Here is a 15802-nt window from a genome sequence, read left to right as displayed (position 1 = left end):
AAACTAAAGCACTGAGTGTTTGTCAATTTTGAACTTTGTTCAGTGGAACAAAGTTCAAACATGACCTTTTTTAGACATGGTACCTTAGGCAGATGTTGCATTTAATTACTGCATTTCAATGTATCAGTCTGAAACCTGCATTTAAAAAGTAACTTTAAGTTAAATTTAGTCCCATTTAGTATCTTAAAGTCATTCGAACCCTTCGCTAATCTCCAAGACCCAAATCTGTCAGATTTTTCCACCAGTGTGACAAATTCTAACACAATGATGCCTCATTGTGTGTTATGTATCTAAAGCTTCATAAAGATTATTTTATTGAAACCGTATTTGCAACAGTAACATGTAGGGGAACTCCTAGTGTTTATGTTGATTTGTTACAAAGTAACATCTGACTGGGATTTCAGTATTTGTAAAAAGATCAACTTCTGTAAATTAATATCTCTGTTCTGAGCTTTTGAGAGGAGGAATCGGAGAGAAATTTGCTGAAGAAAATCTGCCAGTGAGCAGGTTAAGTTCACAGGCTAACCCTGAGTTTAAGTAAACCCTCTTTTGTAAAACAGAAAACCCCGAGTTTCCCTCGTTTTTGAGTTAACAAACTCAGTTTTCACTAAGCCTGCTTCCTGGACCTAGGTCCTTGACTGCCACTGGTTTTTCAATACTTTCCTCTTGTCATCATTCCCTTCCTCTCCTTCACTTTTTTTTCTTGCCCTGGCCAACTGCCTGTATCAGAAATGACCGATTCAGTAATTATCATGTTCAAAACCATGTGGGAACTTATCGTCTTCAGTCTGAAGGCTTAATTTATGCTCTGCCCCAAAAAGCTTGATGGAATTCAGGAAAAGGGCTCATGTTTAAGCTGCTCCTGTTTAACTAAATCTTCACCTGGTTTTACTAAATGCCTTTCAGTTGATTTTAACTGACCTGGACCTTTTTAAAGTTTTAGTGTTTTCTTTTTTTTTTTTTTTAAGGTTCAAACTCGTTTAAATCACCTTTCTTCTTCATTCTAATGCTTAGTTTGACATTCAGCAGGTTGTCTTGACCATACCGACATGCACCGAGTTGTAGCCATGTGATTGGTTGATAAAATATAATAAAGCAGTTGAAAAGTTGTTTCTAACAAAGTGGCCGCCTTCTGTGCACTGTTGTATGTAATATGTGAAAGTATCGTGTTTTTAAAGCACACCTGAGGCTCGTATCCTGTTTTAATAAGGTTTTTATTGCGTATATACGGGTTAAGGTTCATTGTGTGTTCTATGTAATGTAGCACTTCACAACACAGCAGGATTGGAAGAACAACCATCATTTCACCAAACCAATGATTTGCTTAGAAGCAGTGACATACTGAACATCAATTAATTCTTATTTTTTTAATATAAATTGTCCTTGTCAGATTTGATTATTCACTATTAAAAATGCAGCACTGTGAATTTTTTAATCTAAATGGCTTCAGCTTCTACGTATGCCATACCCAATTTCATTTTATGTGCACGCTTTACTCCACAGACATCACTTCACAAGACAAGAACTTGTACAGTTTCCCAGTATTATTAATGTGTTTGCCGTACAAATTAAACATTACTAATCTGTCTACAAACCAGCGCGGCTGCAGATTACAAACCTCCCCTGAATGCTACTCCATGTCAGACACATGCAACCTTAACATTAAACTAAAAAACAGACGAAAAGAAATTCTCCTCTGATACACCTACTCTATGCAGAAATGCATCATTCAGTATACCAAACATACAAATATAGTCAAGTTAATGGCCAGTACTCAAACAATAAAAACACACAGACACATTATACAGTACAGTACGCTGCTTAGTCTCCATTAGCTTTTGTAATATAGTACAGATAAAACACACACATACATACAGTACATTCATAAATAAAACACAAAACACAGCAAGGTAACTTATCACAATGCGCAGACTTTTAAATTAAAAGAAAATGGTATAATTAAGTGAGGCATTTGTTTATATGTAAATGTGTCATTTAACCCATTATTTGATGAATGTGATGATTATTAATATAGCAGCATAACAGTAGAGTTCCACACAGCTTTCGTAAAATCAAAGTATTAGGTTGATATGTGACAAATAAATTACAGTCTGTGAGTAAATTTAGCTTTATCTTCTGCTTGTGTGCTCACAGCACGCTAACCTGTGACATATGACGCAAAGAAACCTCAAAGGTAGAGAATATTAAAGTAAAACTTGACGACGATTAAAATAGTAACACACTCTGGGCGGCAAAAAACAGTTGAGTTGAAGAAGAAGAAAAATAATAAAAAGAGTCCGATCACAGTCGCCTGTGATGAGCTTGTGCTCGTCTCTAGTCGCGGTCTAAGTTTGGTCTTCATCAGTGTTCACAGGTAGGGATATTGGTTGAGTTTTCGCTGGTAAGCGGCACCGGAGCGTTGGAAAGGCTGTGCTGCCAGCTGTTGCTGCTGCTGCTGTTGATGGTTGTTGCCGTACTGTCCTGGAGCAGACCCCCCGAGGGCTAAGCTGCTGTTCTTCTGAAGCAGAGCCAAAGAGGAGTAAGCCCCGCTTGCCCTGCCATGGCGGGATGTACCGCCCTGCATCTGGTCTACAGCCTGAGACACTGAGGCCAAGGCGGCAGAGGCCGGGTAGGCATACAGATTTGGCGTCGAGCCAAAGAGGGTGCTTTCGTGGAGCCGGTAGGACGAGTGGGAGGAGACGGGAGGGGGATATGTGGGCTGCCTCCTCAGGGAGCTACTGCTTGCTGTTTGCTCGTGAGAAGCTGGCATCACAGACTGCTGCAGCTGAAATGAAAGACAAGAATGGCTTGTGAAGTGCAGAGTCAGTCTACAATACCTTTGGCCAGAGAATGCTAAGTAACGCCGTGCACAGAACATCATGCTGTTGAAAGCCGTTACCTGACTCAGATTCAGAGGCTGAGATCTGCTGGACGCAGCCCGCTGATTGCGCTCAGTTGTGGAATCTCCTGACCGACCAGACGCTTGTGTGGATGCCTTTTTGGACTTTACTGAGCCGCTTGTAGCTTGATCTAAAAAAAAAAAAGACAGCCAAGTGTTAGCACTCAGAAGATCAGAAAAATCAATAAAACATAATTTTTTTCTTTTTAAACTGCTGTTGAATAATCCAGTTTTGCATCTGCAGTAGCTCAATCATTTATGTGCTGCCTTTTAATAGGATGGTTCGTGTACACATAGGCATGTCAACTCTAAATGTTTTTCAATCCCAAAACCAAAGAAGAATGTTGCACACAGTTTTCAAATTAAATGAGCCCCTCTGTTTGAACCGGTTTTGGACCTGAAGCTGCTGGAGCCTTGTGGGTTGTGCTTTCTCCAGGCTGGCTTTTAACTGAGGGCATGATGACTGCTAGAGACTTTGTAGGCTGAGAGGAGGTTTTGGGGCTCAGGGGGCTGCTGGTAGAGGAGTCTGAGTCATGGGAGTCGTGCACAGTCACACAACTGATCACATTGGTTCTCTGACTTGTTCCAGAGCTGCGGGAGAAAAGAAGAAGAGTAAAAGGTTTTAAAAATAACATTTTTATTACACACTACTAAAAGTTGGGGAAAAGAAAGCAGTGCAACATAAGGTGACCAGATTGAAAACGAGGCTCACCAGGCAGCAGGAAACTTTGTATCATCCTCATCTTCAGAGTCGCTGTGAATGGTGATGATGCTGACGGCAGGGCTTGGTGTGTCAGAGATAACAATGGGCTGAGACTGGTCACCGGCAAAGGAAGTGCTGTTGACCACATTGGTGGCTGATTGTACTGAGGACACCGGCCTGGAGGAGAGAATAAGCAGCACACTGACTGTCTTAAATCAAATATAAACATATGCGAACAATAAGGTGAGAAATGAAAAGATCGACAGGATACCTGGGTCTGCTCTCAGCGTGTCGAGCCTTTGATCTCTTGCCCTGTTGGGATCTCGAGTGAGCGGCCCCTGAGCTGTGGTTTTGGGTCCCAGTATGACGGCCAGCACCAGAGTCGTGCTGGTTAACGCTATCGTATTGGCTGCCATGGCGACCCCTACAAAACGGAGATATCGCTTCAGTACAAGTAAGCAGTTACACTTGTGAGAGATGCTGTTCCATTTTAACTCAAAAATGAGCACCATCAGAATAAACTACCTCCAGCCTGAAGTCTGCTGACTGTCGGAGATGTGGGCTCCCATGGGTGGCTCTGGCACCACAGCCTGCCCCGGGTTGTGAATGGACATGCCAGGCATCTGTTGCCATGTGGAGGGGATTAGAATCTGCTGTGTTCCCGCTGGCCAGCCCTGCTGTGTGAGCACATGTACACAAGCATGCTGAAAAACTGTAAGAAACAGGTGCTAAGTGCAAAACAGAAATCTGAGAGAAGACTCATGCCTCTATCACTATGCCAGCTGAATAAAAGGCAGCATGGGTTCAGCTTACATATTGTTTTCAGATTTATTGCTGTGTGTAGAGAGAGATGTATTTTTAACTGCTAAAAAGGAAAGAGAAGTGATTTAACAGCTTAAAAAGAAAACATTTCACATGGATTATGATGCCAAGCATTTATGCCACATGAATCTGGGCCAAGCAAACGCTTTCTTTGTAACAACAATAATCACCAAAGCTTAGACACAGACGTGCACTGCTGTCTTCCACCAGGTGGCACCAAAGGTTTGCTGTATAAGTATGCTAGTAGGCTAATAGGTTAGTAATAAAGAGTCACAATTGTGTTTCCCACAATTATGTAGGAAAGAAGAAATAACGGAAAAGAACTTGTCCCCTTGGACTGAAAATGTATGTCATCAAAGATTTCTTAAGCAAGACAGGAGGACCTGACTGGACACAGGCTAAAGCCAAAGGACCACTTGAGCCCCTTTTCCATTAGTACCTACTCGGACCGACTTGCCACGGTGAGCCATGCTTTTCAGGGTTTTTCATTTAGTCATAGTACCTGGTACCAGGTTCTAAAATAGTACCTGTTCAGCCGCAGTTCCAAGCAATCTGAGCATATACTAAAAGGTGACGTTGTCAGACTGCATGCCACCGATTGGTTGGTCAGTGACGTCACTCAATCATGAGAGCATCTCATTTACGAAAATCTAAACTGCCATTTTTGAAACCTGGCAATGCTACAAAAACAACACCGTGGTCCCACAGACCGAGCAGCTGGAATATCATTGCTTCAAAGTCCACCTTTGTTGTAGGGTTTTGTGTTGCATACTAATTACGCCAAGGATGCTCGGATACATTGCTATAACAACAACCACGCACATTAGCTGGTACTTGATTGTAATGGAAAACCAGTCGATCCGAGTCGAGTCTTGGCATGCCAATCCAAGTGGGTAATGGAAAAGGGGCTTTAAAGATTGATAACATTAAATGATCTGTAATGCAGCATTTTCTGTAAGAAAACTGTAGGCATTTCATTTAAACGTTTTAAGTACAGCTGTCAAATTTAGCAATATTTCCTTCTTAAATCATAAAAAAGTAGTTGTAAATGTAAATGTAACATGAGTCACACATACTAGTAATTTAAGCATTTATAGGATCCTACCTGTGCCAGCATGCTGGGCTGGATGTGAAGAGACTGGGAGGACTGGTTCTGAGGGACTAAGGGTACTGAGTTTTCCATTCTCACTGGGTAAGCAGATGGCTTGTTGGAGGTTTGAAGACCTGCACGAATGTCAGATATGAACAACTGGTCACAAAATATAGGTGGAAAAAGAGAGAAAACATAACTTTTTGTTTAAACTGTCCCATCATTTTTACCCTGGATGGTTGGTGGGCAAACAATAAGTGTCTGTTGGAAGGGCTCAGTCTGGGTGCAGAGCTGGGTGGGTCTGGTTTGCAGAGGAACTCCCTGCTGGGTCAGACCAGGGATGTTGATGGTGGCCTGCTGGTAGAGGCCAGGCTGATAGTTCAGCAGTGGGACATTACTACTGAGAGACAGGGACTGGCCTCCTGTAGAGGTCATCTGGAAGACACGACAAAGGAAAATTTAAAATTAATGCCTAAAAAGATGAATTGAGATTTTTACATTTTTGTATGAGAGTTGCATTTACAAGCATACAATGTCAAAGTCTTCAAGTGCCTAAAGCCAGGCTATGAATCAGAAATGGAAAAGTTTCTTTGGTGCATTCCTACATCTAGTACTTGTAAATAAGTTGTTTTTAAATGTCTCGCCGTTTGAAATGAAAGCGTCTGTACATAGAAGTGTACAAGCTAATAAATTAGCATTGTTCTACAAAATAACCAATTACATCTTCAACAGAAATTATGAATATAATCTTAAGATCAAACTGTTCCTGAGGCAGTTTAGAGAGGATCTTCTCACTTGATTGTGCTGATTAAGTTGGCTACTGAATGTGACGGTGAGGTTTGTTGCTGCACTCGGGGTGTTGTTGCTTGCAAACATATTTTTTCCGTTCTCAAAGGCGCTGCATCGGCGTTTACATATATCCATATTTTGGAAGCAGGACTTCACGCTGTGGAATAAAAAAAATAAATACATTTAAATCAGACAGAAGCTAAACAACAGTCATCACAATCTGTAGCTTCATTTCTTTATCCACGCAGGTCTTACTGTGAGCTGTGCGGGAAGTGCAGCAGGTGGGTCATGGTAACAAATGGGTGGTTCAGCGTCTTCATAGGTGTGATCCTTTTGTCAGCGTCGAGTGTCAGCATCTTCTTCAGCAGGTCTATAAACTCCCGTCTGTCAGCCTTCTCTGCCAGGATGTCTGTGCCCTCCAGGTTTGTCATGTTCACCTGCAGGAAGTCACGGCCCATGTGACATGTTCACAGCACAAAAAAGTACCTCCTTTCAACTTTTACTAATTACTTTTTCCTGGCCTACATGGAAAACATGAGCCTGGTTCTTTACGCCATGCTCCTTTAATATGCATAGCAGAACCTCTAGTAAGAAATACCAGATTATTCCCAAGGTTGTTATTTAAGTAAAAGGGAAAATATAATGCTTGTCACATTGTTGCTCATCCTGTGCATCATTTTGTTTCCCAGCTTAAATGATTCAGTGTAGCTCCTGCCTTTCCTAAGCTTTTGCTGACTGAAAACAAATTAATTGATCATATTAGAGGTATCAACACAACAACAGCTATAACAGCAGGTTATGATGTGAAATGGTGTTAATGTTTGTTGGATTGTGTACTGCTATGAACTGTGTGACAGGAAGGTCCAGTGTATCCTCTGCTAAACAAGGTAATCCAAAGAAGCATTAAAGCAAGCAAAACTCAATCAGGAGAAGAAAAAGTACACGTCACAGGGGCAACTTGAACTCCTGACCACTCGCTCTGAGATCTATTTCTTATCCTATTACACATTAACACACTTAGATCACAGTTACCAAATTAGCTAAAGTCAAATGTCGGTCTATTTAACAAAACTACAACAAAAAACATACATATGCATTTCATTTCTTTGTTGCAATGATGCAGTTGCTGCAGTTTTTTGCTTTGTTGATACGGTCTGACTGGGGCTTTAGCTGGAAACACTGTTGTTGTCTAAAATCTAGGGTATAGTTTTTGCCATCATGCCATTTTGGCTGCTGTTTGGGCCATGTTTGTGAGGGTCCTACTTTGCCCCAAAGAGGGAGCAACACTTAAAATATCTGCTTACAGCAGCTGTCTCTTAGACAGGATAACTCCTCACCTGCATCATGTCATCCAGACAGTTGAAGATGTATTTTCTTGCCTCCTTCGACTTGATGCCCATCTCTGCCTCGTGCTCTGCAGGTGTCTGCAGAAAAAGGAACCACAGCAACACTTCAGTACATGAAGTGTTTTTTCTCGTTTGGGGACTCATATCTGTGTCACCTACTTTGAGCCTCCACAGCGGGTAGCTCGAGTCAGGGCCTCGGTTGAAAAAGCGGCTGGTCTTGGTTCCTGCACTAAGGAGGTACTCTGCTGGAAGACCCTGGGTCTGAGAAATGTAGCGAATCTGAGAGAAAACAATGAAAAATAAGTATAAAATAGTGGTTAAATGATGGTTAAAATTAAAGGCACTGCCTCTTTGGTTGACAGCTGTCCCAAGACAGGCAGCTGTGTCTGATTTTTATGTAAATGTCAGTGTGTATAAGGGTGCTGCAGATGACCTGGTCATACTCTGAGGCACCGGGATAAAGGGGCCATCCCAAGAACAGCTCAGCAATGACACATCCCAAAGACCACATATCGATGGCTTCACAGAAAGGAAGGCCCAGGATAATCTCTGGAGCTCTGTAGGCCCATCAAAGCCAATAAATGTGAAGATCACAGCAAGTAATTCACAAGATATTTCATAGCTCTAGGCAAAAATGCTCACCTGTAATATCGAGACTGCAGGTAAGTTGAGCATACAGCTTTGGAAACATGGCTCGCCGAGCCGAAATCAATGACCTTCACCCTGTATGGCTGCCTCAGAGGGTCTACCAGCATGATGTTTTCAGGCTTCAGGTCGGCATGGATCAGCCCCAGGCTCTTCAGCTTCATTAGCGCGGTGGCGACCTGCTGCAGGATTGGCCGGATGCACTTGAGCATCAGAGGGCTGAACTTGCTGTGCTTCAGAAAGTCGTAAAGGTTCTGCTCCAGCATCTCAAACACAAGGCACGTGTGATTCTTGTGCTGGAAACACTCGTACGAGCGGACAAAGTTGAACTCATCGGCATTTTCCGTGCTCAGCCTGCTGAGGATACTCACCTGCAAGTAGGAGGAAGATGATATTATGTGGTAATAAACAGAAAAATGAATGCGAAAGTAACATCTTCCTTAACAGGCCAAAACATGAAGGTTCACAGAATTTATCTTTGGTACCATCCAGTACTCAAAATCACATATCAGCCCTATGGCAGAAACAACACAGAGGATCAGAGAAGTCAGTAGGATTCATCCTCCAATTAAAAAATATAAAACAAAACCTGTACAAAATTCTGCGGCAATCAAATAGATTAGATATTTCAGTCAGCGGCCAAAGTTCAGGTTATTGTATCTGTTCCCGTAGCTGGATGTTGGCTGATCTCAACCATAACTGCCAACCATGCAGCCAGACCACTAACACTGCTTACAATATAAAGCAAATAAAAGAAACCTGCTTTTGGCTGCTCCCATTTGCACAAGGGATCACCACAGCAGGTAGCCATGCTCATTTGATTTGGCAGATTTTCATGCCGGATGCTCTTCATATTGTGTTATATTGTGAGCACAAGCGTCTCTATGGAGGTCTACGTGCCTGACAACTGCACAGGAAATATGACAGCTGTCCATGTCTACAATCTAGTATAATCCCTGCCATATATCAGTGCTTCAATTCGCTGTAGACTAGTCGTGAGGTAACTATTGATGTCTTATTAAAAACAAGGTGGAGACTGACATGGTCAAACAAGCTGAAAACAGGCCAAAAGCACAAGTAGGATTGCATTTATGATGTCATATACATGCACCGCCATTCCCAATTTTCATATTATATGAAATTATATGCTAATAAAGGCTCCTTTCATCAATTTTAACAATATGTACTCACCTCAATTTGCCCTTGCCGAGCATAAGAGGGATGGTTCTTCAAGATTTTAATGGCCACTATCTCATTTGTGCCCCGCTTCCAGCATTTAGCCACCTGACCGAAGGTGCCGCGTCCCAGAAACTCGAGCACCTCGTAACTGTTGGACATGGAGCACAGGATCTCGTGCTGCACCAGCTGATAGTCGCCCTCGCTGTGGGAGTTGCTGCTCTTGGTGGTGGAGGTGGAGTGTGCTATGGACTGAGCAGTGGTGGTTCCCCCGCCACCGCCACCATTGCGGTTTGAGACCACGGGGGCGGAGAGCTCCTCCAGTATCTGCACGCTGTCGCTGCTGTCCACCTCCTCACTCTTCCTCTTCAGGCTGTACTGCTTGTGGTAGAGGTCGGACGGCTGGGAGGAGGACTCTGCATCCTTGATTCGCCGGCTGGAGGAGGAAGATGAAGAGGAGGATGAAGGAGGCCCGCAAAGGCTGCCCGTGCTGTCTGCCGCCCGCACCACCGTCTGCTCCCTTGAGCCGGCCGTTGGCGGGTGGACCTGGTTGGAAGTGTACACTTGGTTAAAGTTGGAGCCAGAGGTTGAGGGTGCAGCTCCCTGGGTAGGGCTCTGCTGGTAGTAACCATTGTCTCCCAGCTGGCTTGATGCATCCCAGGAGGGGTTCTCCACTTTAAGTCTCTTTGAGCGAGAGTAGGCACTGGAGGACACAGAGGGGGAGGAGAACACCTGGAGCTGCGACGCCATGTCTGTGGAGGAGCAGGAAGTGGGTTAGTTTTGTTTTAGAGCCTCTATTTATATTTGTGTGTGTGTTCTTGTATGTTACTCATTTATTTATGTTTAATTATGTGTAAACAGACAGAAGCAGTTAACTGTTTTTATCCTCAAGTTTGGAGCTGCATTAATCAATCAATTAAAGAATTATCTGATTAGTGCCAAACATCAAAGGTGATCAGTGGTACTATTTACGCTTGACTTTTGACCTACTTTTTGTCCCATTTCCTTTATATTTTCCTCTTCTGGAGTACTTGGCAGCAAAAATCATCCTGCAGGAGTAGACTTCACCTAAGCAGGAAAATGATTCTCATAAAGTCTACCTAAAATCAGGTCTTTTAAACCCCGTGACTCTTTTTTTTTTCCCCCAATTTGTTTTCTATTAATTTCAACAAGTCATTGGGATGTTATTTATGATTAAAGTGGACGTATTAAACTAATTTCCGGCTCTGTATTTTTATTCTTGGATTGTAGCAGGGTAGCTATCCCTAATTCCTTAAGTCTGAAACAAGCCGATTTGATTCCCGTAAAGCAAATTTCTTCTGATTAGTGACCCCTCCCATAAAAGCAGGTGGGTGGAGCTTGCGGGCACACAACTAGAACTGTACTCTACAGATGAGCACACGTCACACAGAGCCAAGAGCAGGAAAAAAACTGTCATGGTGAGCGTTTACAGCAGAGTGGAGATTTTGACTCACAGGAATTACTGGTACTTTTTTGAAATTCAAATAATCTGTAGGCCGATTAGGCATGAGTTTCATCAGTTAAAGTTAATTGTGAGTGACATGTTGTTGGTAACTGTTAGATATTGGGGGTGGACATTTAAATCTCCAGAACTGAAACCCGTATTTGATTGGTTTAATGAAATAAAAGGACAAAAATGATCACATTTTCACAAGAGACCTGGACTGAGCTATATACTGTTTATTATTCAGATTTGTGATATTGCATTTATTAGCACAGAAAAGTGTGATTCCAGTGTTTTGACCCAATAGAAACTATCAAGCTGGGGCTACATCTAAAACCACTTGACTTAGACATCATTAACATGTGTTTCCGCTAACTGGCAGTAACTAACCCCAGCAGCATTTTCCCAGACCTGACTGACAGTACCTGTATTTGCTGACTCTGCACACCGTTGCCTGTGTGATATTAAGGCCTCGTCATCTTCTCACCGAGCAGCTCCGTGTGGTGCAGCAGCGGGTCGGCGGAGCTGCTCGCTGCCTGCTCGGAGCTGGAAGGATGAGAGCTAACCGAGCTAACAGCCAGCTAGCTTTTTCACGAATATCTGAGTCATACCTGACTCCGATCCGCTGTCTCACATCGCGCGACAAACCCGCATTACGCTTGTCGTTTCTCTCGAAATGTCAGATAACATCCCGATGAGCACCGTCTCCGGGACACAGCTCCATCATCACAGTCTGCTCGCTCCACTTCCTGTCCTGCCGACGTAACCGGCGGCGAGATGTGACGGACGTCAACGGCCACGTGCGTCTCCTGCAGTCAAAGATCGTGTATCTCCCAAGTGTATCTCTCTGCCTTATTTTCCTATCTTTATTAGACCGATCTGGTTCTCTTATAATTAACCCTGTGACTATATATGTATAACTACATTCGTGACATTTTCCCTGTAGTTTCTCTCTGAGTAGCACTGGTTGAACTTTTTGTCCTGGGACAACATGTCTATGTGGTGGAGGAGTCCAAGTACTTGACTGAAGACTAGTACAGAGGCTGTATACAAGAAGGAGATGAGCAGGCTCTGTTTACTAAGGAAGCCGAGATGCTTAATGTGTGCTGCAAAATGATTGAGAGTTTCTATCAGTCAGCTGTGGGGAGCAGAGTGTAGTTTTCTGTAGTTAGTCTGGCTCTGTGATTGGCAGCAAATTGTGCATTTTTGAAGCTGTGATAGAGAGGTGGACACTGAACAAACTGTTGTCCATAGTCTGTAGTCCTGGCCACCCTCTGTGCCACTTGTACCTTCTTCAGTACTGGTGGAGCCTCAAGGACCTTCTAAAAGGTGGTAGCACTAGGTTGTTAATGTTGTTATTAACAGTTATTTATATTGTATTATTATTATTATTATTATTATTATTATTATGACATGGAAACTAGTGAAAAATCATCAGATTAAGTGACTAATATACAGTATAAGTTTATAATTCTGTATGGAGGACCTGAGAAGCAACGTTCATGGCTGAAAAATTAGTCCTCCCGTGGTCGGCTGAGGCTGGCTCCAAAAGGAGTTAAATCCCCAAGTTCACAATATTAAGAAAACCGTCAGTATACACTGGATCATGATAAAGATTATTATTATTGTTATCATTATTATATTGATGTGATTTACATTTAAATGTAAGGGTGTGGCTGCTTTCATTGACAGCTTCAGCCAACAGCTGCCAGAGAGGCCTCACCTCAGCTGAAGTCACTTAACTTGACCCCTTGACTGTCCACATTTCTCTTTTGGTGAGTGAAATTGTAGAAGTTTATATCTGTCAGATATGATATGGTCACTTCTGGTTCTACAAACAAACCCCACCTCCAAATGCAATGTCCAAAATCTGATAGGTGATGCCACAGTGGCTACGCCCATCTTTTTTTAAACAGTTGATGGACAGTCACCATGGAAATAAAACATTAAATTATGATTTTGTTATTTTATCTTCTTAGACAGCATTTTAAAACATCCCATTCGTTATTTATATATTTAAAAATGTACTTTTTTTTTAACCCATGGAAATTTAATATTGTTTTTGTACACCTTTTAAAATTAAACAATTTAGAGATAGATTATCTTTCACCCATCTATCCATTAAAAATAATGTGTAATCAATTCATTTATAGGAACTGAATTACTGAATTTTATAGATAGTGTGAGTGAGAAAGATCACATTTTAACCACTGGTACCTTATTATTTATTTATATTTTTTTAAATTTAGAATTTTGTTCTCCTAATTAAAACTTGTGATAATGCTATTCTAGCTAAATATTCCATGGAAAGGTGGCTGTAAACACCATATTGACAAATAAACACAAATAAAGACTTATTGGGAAATTAGAAATTATTAGCAGACATATTGAATTTATAAACTGTATAACTACAGTCAACTGAAATTGGGCTTCACTGTATATAGATTATTCCCTAATTAAAAAGATCAATTTGTCACACATTTCAACACAAGGAGGCGCTGTTGTCTCAGCGACAAGGAAAAACGGAGTGAGTCGAACAGACGATGTTTATTTCCATCCATCTCTCATCTTGCCTTTTCAGATATATTAGCATTTTTATTTTTGTCTCTACAGCTTGTTTACAGCATCAGAAGCACTGCGTTTTATAGTGGTACACCACAGTAGACAAAAATACATCACCAAGACTACACCAGCATAGTCGATGCAAAAACAAAGGAAAAAGAGAACATGTTTCAGATCAAAACTGCTTATCAAGATGATAATAACTAATGATATTAAATTTCTTATCCTTGAAATATAATAGGAGTACATGCATGCAGTACATATACAATCAAACATACTGGAAAGTATTGATGTAATGAATCAGCAAAGAAATGATGGTTCATACAAAACAAGTGCTCAACTAACAATGTATTTATACACATATATATTTGAGAGGAAAAGACCAGCAGATCCTCATAGAACAAAACCCTATCAAAATAAAAGTTGTAACTGAACTAAAATGCATTAATTTCTTCACTTTAATGAACTTTAAATGTGACGTTTATTTATTTATGCATTTTTTGTAGCTTTCTCTGTGGAATACACAGAGAAAGCTACAAAAAATGCATAAACTTACTGTATAGTATACTGTGATGGCTGAATTTATTCAGCAGCATCAGGCTCCTCCTCAGGGTCACCTCTCATTGAAATCCAGCTGTGGTGAATGTTTGGAAAGCTGCATTTTTCAAGTATTTTCTCCCTCTCTCGACTCTTGAAGGACTACCTGAAGGAGTGTCGGAAGTGCAAACTCCTTCTTTTCAGCTTTTCTGGGTTGTGGGAAGCCATGTGCGAAAATTCTCGGAAGATGTCAAGGTACGTGGCGTCTCCTGATGAACATAAAGAGAAAACACAACAGGAAATGACGATGAAAACCACAGCCCGAGACCCAAAGCTCTTTGAAGAGTCAAAACATCTTTCTAAATGAAAGTTAGGAAGGAAACAACAGAGGAGCCTTCTGAATGAAGGGCCGAGGCACCATGAAGCTTCCCCTCTTTCAACTTTCCAAATACTGAGCCTCTACTTTTCCTGTTGTCATGGTGACCGCTGAGCCCACCACCGCTACTACCACAACAAAAGCAACTCAAGTCTTTTGTGTCCGTGAGAGCTGCCAGGCTCAGAAAATTAAAAAGGGGATGAAAATTCCTGGTTTTCCCAGCTTGTTTCTGAGTCAGAGAGTTCAAGGCTCCTGGTATTTATGGAGGTTTCCTTTCCTCTATAGACATTCCTTATTGAGCTGGTTTTCCTATCTGTGTTTGGCCTTTGCTCTCAGAATATTTTACAAATGTTTGTTCCCACAGTCTTAAGAGAATTGAGGCAGTAGAAAGGATTTTGTTGCCTCTTTTTCTTTTCCTCGAATAATGAACAGAAGGATTTTTTAGTAGTACCACTTTATTAGGTACAGCTGTTAAGTTGCTTGTTCATGCAACTATCTATTCAGCCAATCACCTGGCAGCAACTCGGTGCATTTATGCATCTAAAACTGGTCAAGATGACTTGCTGAACTTCAAACTGAGCATCACAATGAGGAAGAAAGATAATTTAAGACAGCGGTCCCCAACCTTTTTTGCGCTACGGACCGGTTTATGTCCAAAAATATTTCACGGACCGGCCTTTAAGGTGTCGCAAATTAGTACAACAAAATAAAACCAGTACCGGTACCAAAACAAATAAGTTTTATTCATAACACACGGGAAAAGACCCAGGGAAACAGAGTTAATGATAAAAACAATAAAAACCCTGAAAACCATAAATTTCACACCCAAGCCCCAACTGTCGCGCCCGGTACCAAACGACTCACGAACCAGTACCAGGACGGGATTTGGGGACCGCTGATTTAAGAGACTTTGAATGTGGCATGGGTTGGTCTTAGTATTTCTTTGCTGACCTGTTGGGACTTTCCCAAACAGTTAGGCTATTTCTAGAGTTTACAGAGAATGGTCATAAAAAGAGAAAATATCGAGTTATCCATACTATTTGATTATTTTGCCTGCTGAATTAATACGTTTGCTCACTTACAAAGAAATGAACAGTCTCTCATTTTTATGGTCGTCTCATATTACTGAGGAGAAATTGAATATCAACCAAAAATCCCCCCCAAAAAAACAACATATTACATAGAAATTATACATTTATTTGTTGGAATGGAAGAAACTGATTCTGTGGACTTAATGTCGCGACTTAATGAGTTGAGATCAGGAGTATCTGTTATTGATCGACTGTCTAATCAAATACTTAAATTATTCAATGATACACAATTCAGTTTATAACTTTTATATAATGTGTTGTTATTTTTATCTATCATACTGTTTAATGCACTAAACAGCCC

The 15802-nt window shown here is 41.5% G+C and overlaps 2 protein-coding genes across 4 annotated transcripts in view; both read right to left on the bottom strand.

Annotated features, from left to right (window-relative positions):
• Nucleotides 1-1201: 1201 nt before the first annotated feature.
• Nucleotides 1202-11751, bottom strand: hipk1a (homeodomain interacting protein kinase 1a). Its single transcript, XM_005740945.1, has 16 exons — nt 11361-11751; nt 9486-10222; nt 8292-8665; nt 8083-8206; nt 7809-7928; nt 7641-7727; nt 6559-6740; nt 6310-6460; nt 5745-5949; nt 5530-5648; nt 4128-4279; nt 3874-4026; nt 3612-3779; nt 3297-3490; nt 2900-3030; nt 1202-2785 (listed from the first exon to the last, which is right to left on the bottom strand). The coding sequence occupies exons 2-16, from the start codon at nt 10218-10220 to the stop codon at nt 2369-2371; spliced, it is 3312 nt and encodes a 1103-aa protein (XP_005741002.1). The 5' UTR covers nt 10221-10222; nt 11361-11751; the 3' UTR covers nt 1202-2368.
• Nucleotides 11752-13472: 1721 nt separating this feature from the next.
• The window catches only part of LOC102215470 (arf-GAP with coiled-coil, ANK repeat and PH domain-containing protein 3-like), a 69370-nt gene continuing 67040 nt past the window's right edge, over nt 13473-15802 (bottom strand). For all 3 annotated transcript variants that reach the window (XM_005740942.1, XM_005740944.1, XM_005740943.1), the window contains exon 25: nt 13473-14303. In XM_005740942.1, coding sequence (XP_005740999.1) covers nt 14197-14303 — 107 coding nt within the window. In that variant the 3' untranslated portion in view covers nt 13473-14196. The remainder of the gene's footprint in view (nt 14304-15802) is intronic.

This window comes from Pundamilia nyererei, unplaced genomic scaffold (genome assembly GCF_000239375.1).
Source record: "Pundamilia nyererei isolate P.nyererei 1_Seehausen unplaced genomic scaffold, PunNye1.0 scaffold00106, whole genome shotgun sequence".
Taxonomy (NCBI): domain Eukaryota; kingdom Metazoa; phylum Chordata; class Actinopteri; order Cichliformes; family Cichlidae; genus Pundamilia; species Pundamilia nyererei.
The sequence above is the reverse complement of the archived record's forward strand: the minus strand, read 5'-3'. Positions and strand labels throughout refer to the sequence as shown.

Bases quoted from the DNA above. Each gene is read 5' to 3' on its own strand.
- hipk1a (XM_005740945.1), bottom strand. From the start codon at position 10,220: ATGGCGTCGCAGCTCCAGGTGTTCTCCTCCCCCTCTGTGTCCTCCAGT. The intron at 7,929-8,082 runs GTCATCTGCAGC...GTTTTCTCTCAG, and splicing joins GTGCCTCAGAGTATGACCAG to ATTCGCTACATTTCTCAGAC. The intron at 6,461-6,558 runs GTAAGACCTGCG...TTTATTCCACAG, and splicing joins CACTTCCCGCACAGCTCACA to CGTGAAGTCCTGCTTCCAAA.